Raw genomic sequence first — 4,815 nt, forward strand, 5'->3', positions numbered from 1 at the left:
TTATGAAGATGTTCATCTAATGGGGCATAAAGCTACCTTCTTTTGCATCACTATCTTTACTAAAGAAGTTAATGAAGAATAAAAACAATTGACTTTTAAATTCTTGTACAATATTTTGATTCATAAAAACTTCCCATAATTCTGAAAATAGTGTTAACGGTAATTCAATATCAATAAGAGACATTCCTAAAAGAACATTTAATGCACCACTGACTATTGCTTTTCTTCTAGTGGTACATTCCATTTGAATATTATCAGTAATTACTTTCATAAATATTTCGTTTATTCCTTTCTCATTGAATATTCTACTTTGTGAGTGTTCAATTAATAAAGCAAATACAGCCTCACAAAATACTATTGATTTTTCTTCCTTATATAAACCATTAATAAATTCTTTGGTCTTATTAATTAACTCATTAAATAAGGGATTATCTTCAGTTACTTCAATAATTTTAGAAAATAAAAGTGCCATTTGAGAAATTTCTATGTCACTTTTATTAATAAATAAATCAAATAATTCATTTAAAACTAAGACATTCTTTTCAACTAAATCACAAAACAATTCAAAATGTCCAATAGTTTTATCTTCTACTCTTCTTAGTGTTGAAATAACTAATGAAAATGTCTCATCATTTAATTCTTCTTCAATCATACTTTTAAATATAGGAATAATAACTTCAACAATGGAAATATGTCCACTACCAATAATCATTAAATAACGTTCAAATATTTCCAACTTCTTTCCATGTTTACATAAAAAATCAAATATTGGTAATGCTGTAATTAATATTTGCTTTTGAATAGACTCGTTTAATATGCTTAAACAAGGAATAAATAATTCAACAATTTCGTTTTGTGTTTTAAAAGGATCTTCTTGTTGTTTTTCTGATAAATTATATTTATTTAAATCTTCTTTTACCCATTCACTTGTTAATTCTTTTAATAATCTTGTAGCAGAATTAAAAAATGTCATTCTTTGATCAAATGAGTTTAATGACTGTACTAATAAAGAACAAATACTATAATCTATATATTCAGTATTAAGAAAATGTTCAGCTACTGATATAAATGATTTTATTAATTGAATAGAACAAGTTTTACAATCCAATTCTTGAATTCTTTCATAAATACTTTTTGCTATTTCTGTTCTTTGTTCTTCAATTAAATAAGTATTATCATTTGAAAAAATATAACTAACAGATGTAAGCATGGAATTAAGAAGTTTTAAATCATATAATCTAATCATTTCATATATGTTATTAAATCCATCTATTTTATTTATTTCTATAATAAATTCAACAACTAATGGTGTTTGATCAACGTATTTTGTTGTTTCAATATTATATACACTTCTAGTTTTCTTAAATTCTTCACAACTGAAAATATCTCCAAATAACTTCCATCCTTCTTCATCAACAAGTTCAATTCTAGAAAAGAATAGGTTTAAATAAAATGTCATGAACTTTAATATTAATTCCGTATACATTGTCTCTTTTTTAATTTTATTGAAGAATACTTTAATGTTCTTATTAAAAAACTCTTTACAGAATTGGTCTGATAACCTTTTCATGTTTGTTGTAGTGAACTCTAATAAAAATTTTTCATACTCTGACCTTATATAACAAAAATAATTTTCTTCACTAATTTCTTTAACAATATGATTCATCTTTTCAATGTCTGTATCTTTTTCTTTAGTACTAGATAACATAATATTGATATCACCTGTTATTCCATTTGAACTAAGTTTTGATTCATATTCATTAAAACCATACTGAATGTCCTGATTCTTTTTATTTTCATTTTCCACATCAAATACTTTAAAGTCCTTTTCTTCTGTCATCAACTACTGGATTTTTTCTTTTGATAGATACACTTTTTTATTTTTCTTCTTTCTAAGAATTTTATTCTTTTATAGTTTTATTATAGTTTATTATTACATTTGCTTTGTTGATTTTAAGATGAGATTTATTGAGGTTTAAAATTTTGATGATGAAAACTTTTGTGATTAAAAAAAGACATGTGATAAAAATCTTACAAATCTGATAAATAATACAATTGTTTGACCATCTCATCAAACTGGGCTGCTATCACATCAATTTGTTGAGTAATAAAAGAGCCACACCAAACAAAATATACATTGTCACACCTTACTATTATAAAAGATCGAAGTTCTTTTCGTTCTTCTTCCACAAGATAAGAAGAAAAGTCAATAGCAGAAACTATAGTGGCAAGGATTGAAGGAATCCAGTATTCATATTCGTCAATAAAACTTTCTGGATATATAAGACTTATTGGATGAGATGGATTTCCATACGAATTGTCAATAAAACATTTAACTGTATTATTTATATTTATAAGAGAAGAGATAGAATGAAGAATAATAAAATTTCCTTTCCATCTTAAACGAAATAATTCAAAAAGTTCAAGCGATTTAAATAACTGTAAAGTAGGAGGTCCTAACAAAATATCTCCTCTTCTGATACACTTATCAAGACATTTATTAATGAAGTTATTCCATTCAAAGGAATGGAATGTATTTAACATTTGTTTAACTCTAACTGAATCACCACTAAAAATTTCTGTAATAGTTGAAATAATATTCATTCTTGTAATATCAACATCTTTCATTATTGAATGAAGTAAATTAATATCAAAAGTACTTACTGCTTTAGTGACAGTAATAGCACTTCTGATAATAATTAATTCAGATAATACTTGTTTAATATGAAACTGAAGAATTTCAGTATTTAACTCTTGTAATCGAATGATTTCTTGATCAATTTTATCAATAAAAGTAATTGGTATTCCACCTTTTTTCAATTCAGAAACAACTTTATAAATAATTTCTAGTTCATTAATTCTAATTAACAATGTCGTAGAAATAATTTGTTGTGTTGAAAAACTTGTTTCTGGTAAAAGTATTAATAATTTATATGCCTCTTTAAAGTGTTGAAGTATTTGAGGACATACTGATATTTTAAACTTATTAAGTCCAATTAGTCCAGTATTTATCAATTTTAAACATTTGATAAGACCCTTATCTTCTGTATTCCCCCTCATTATTTTTTTGATTTTTAAATCACTTTCATCTAATGAAAGAGTACACTGATCAAATATAATTCCTTCTACGTCCATCAATTCTTATTGATATATAAAATTCATATTTTTAAGTTCATTAAAAATTTTATAAAAATAAAATAGAAAAGAAAAACAATGAGAAAGGAAAGTTATTATTTTTATTTTAAGAGTGTTGAGATTAACTCATCAATATCTAATAATTTTAAATCAGTATAATGCTGTCCAGATCCTACAAATAATATTGGTATTCCAGTACAATACGTCAATGATATTGCTGCTCCAACTTTATCATCTATAGTATCAAATTTAGTCAAAATAATACCATTTACTCCTTTTGATTGTTTGTTTGGTGCATAATCAATAATATATCTATTGAATGTTGTCAACTGATTAACTGCATCATTTCCTACTAATGCCTCAGCAACAAACAGTACTAAATCAGTTTGTGCTGAATGAACTAATTTAGCTATAGCTTTCATCAATGCATCATTTCCTTGCATTCTTCCTGCTGTATCAACTAATAATACATCATACCCATCTTCTTTTGCTCGTTTTAATGCGTTTCTAGCAATAGCAGATGGATCAGTATCATAACCCTTTTCATATAATGTAATTCCTAATTTTTGAGCATGGACAGCTAATTGATCAACAGCACCAGCTCTGAATGTATCACATGCAGCAATCATTACTTTATAATTTAATGATGTTAACCAACATGCCATTTTTGATAATGAAGTTGATTTACCAACACCATTAACTCCTAAGAACACCATTGTATAAACGTCTCCATTTGCTTTCTTTTCAGATATCTCTTTAGCAACATCAATAGGACTTGTTGGTGTCATAATTCGAGTAAGTACTTCAGTAACACCTTGAATAACAGTTCCACGTAATGTAAAAGTATCAACCTTCTTTCCATTTAATAAAGTTTGAATATTACTTTTAATTTGTGCTGCAATTTCAGAGTTAACATTCTTTTCAATTAACATTTTCTCTATTTTTTCTGCTTGTTCTAATGACTCCGCTTCATCAATAATTCTAGTACCATTAAATCCAGCAAAAATTTTGGATAATGTAGATCCATTTGATTTTGGTTTTTCTTGTTTCTTCATTCCATCGAATTTATAAGTTTTATTCTCTCCCTCTCCAACTATAATTGTCTCTTCTTTCTTTTTACTTTCTCCTTTAGCTTTCTTTAATTTCATTGCTTTTTCAGCTCCTTTTTCAGTTTCTTCAAACTTTCTCATCTTTTTATTAGCCTTTTCTTGTTTAGTGCGTTCTTGACATTCTTTTAATGTTTCTTCTACGGTAGTATTCATAATGCTTTTAACAATTGTCTTATTTGGTAAATACTGTTCTTTAAATTTTTTCATCATTTCTTTAATGAACAAATCTATATAATCAACTTTAATTGTTTTTACATGAACAACCATTATTATAGTTGAAGTTTCATTATCTGATAACCACCGTATCATATAATTTTCAACAATTGCTTTGCTTTCTCCAGTTCTATCAGCCAACAGATGGTCTTTGATAACTGTGTTAATAGGCTCACCTCTTAATTTTCCTTGTCCCCATTTAAATAATACAATCCCACCTGTTGTAATTATATCAATCTCTTCCATTTATTTTTATTATATATTTTAAGTTCTTTACTTTGAAAAGGAATGAATCTTTTTATTAATTTTTTTTCTTTAAGAATAGTTTGCGGTGATGAATTTTATTCTTTTTCTCAGT

The 4,815-nt window shown here is 26.0% G+C and overlaps 3 protein-coding genes across 3 annotated transcripts in view, besides 4 other annotated features; all 3 read right to left on the reverse strand.

Annotated features, from left to right (window-relative positions):
• EDI_315480 (uncharacterized protein) overlaps positions 1 to 1,840 on the reverse strand; it is a gene marked incomplete at both ends in the record, with an annotated part of 6,087 nt that extends 4,247 nt beyond the window's left edge. Inside the window, one exon of the mRNA XM_001733186.1 lies at positions 37 to 1,840. Coding sequence (XP_001733238.1) covers positions 37 to 1,840 — 1,804 coding nt within the window. The remainder of the gene's footprint in view (positions 1 to 36) is intronic.
• Positions 493 to 528: a sequence feature (AT_rich).
• Positions 889 to 909: a sequence feature (AT_rich).
• Positions 1,841 to 2,031: 191 nt separating the features above from the next.
• Positions 2,032 to 3,135, reverse strand: EDI_315490 (uncharacterized protein; the record flags this gene model as incomplete). Its single annotated transcript, XM_001734050.1, has 1 exon — positions 2,032 to 3,135. One exon carries the CDS (start codon positions 3,133 to 3,135, stop codon positions 2,032 to 2,034), a length of 1,104 nt encoding a protein of 367 aa, XP_001734102.1.
• A 12-nt stretch (positions 3,136 to 3,147) lies between these two features.
• Positions 3,148 to 3,200: a sequence feature (AT_rich).
• Positions 3,201 to 3,236: 36 nt separating this feature from the next.
• On the reverse strand, positions 3,237 to 4,703 carry EDI_315500 (signal recognition particle receptor alpha subunit, putative; the record flags this gene model as incomplete). The annotated part of the gene is made up of 1 exon (XM_001734051.1): positions 3,237 to 4,703. One exon carries the CDS (start codon positions 4,701 to 4,703, stop codon positions 3,237 to 3,239), a length of 1,467 nt encoding a protein of 488 aa, XP_001734103.1.
• Positions 4,702 to 4,725: a sequence feature (AT_rich).
• Positions 4,726 to 4,815: the final 90 nt, after the last annotated feature.

This window comes from Entamoeba dispar, genomic scaffold (assembly GCF_000209125.1).
Source record: "Entamoeba dispar SAW760 scf_1105229457965 genomic scaffold, whole genome shotgun sequence".
Lineage (NCBI taxonomy): Eukaryota > Evosea > Mastigamoebida > Endamoebidae > Entamoeba > Entamoeba dispar.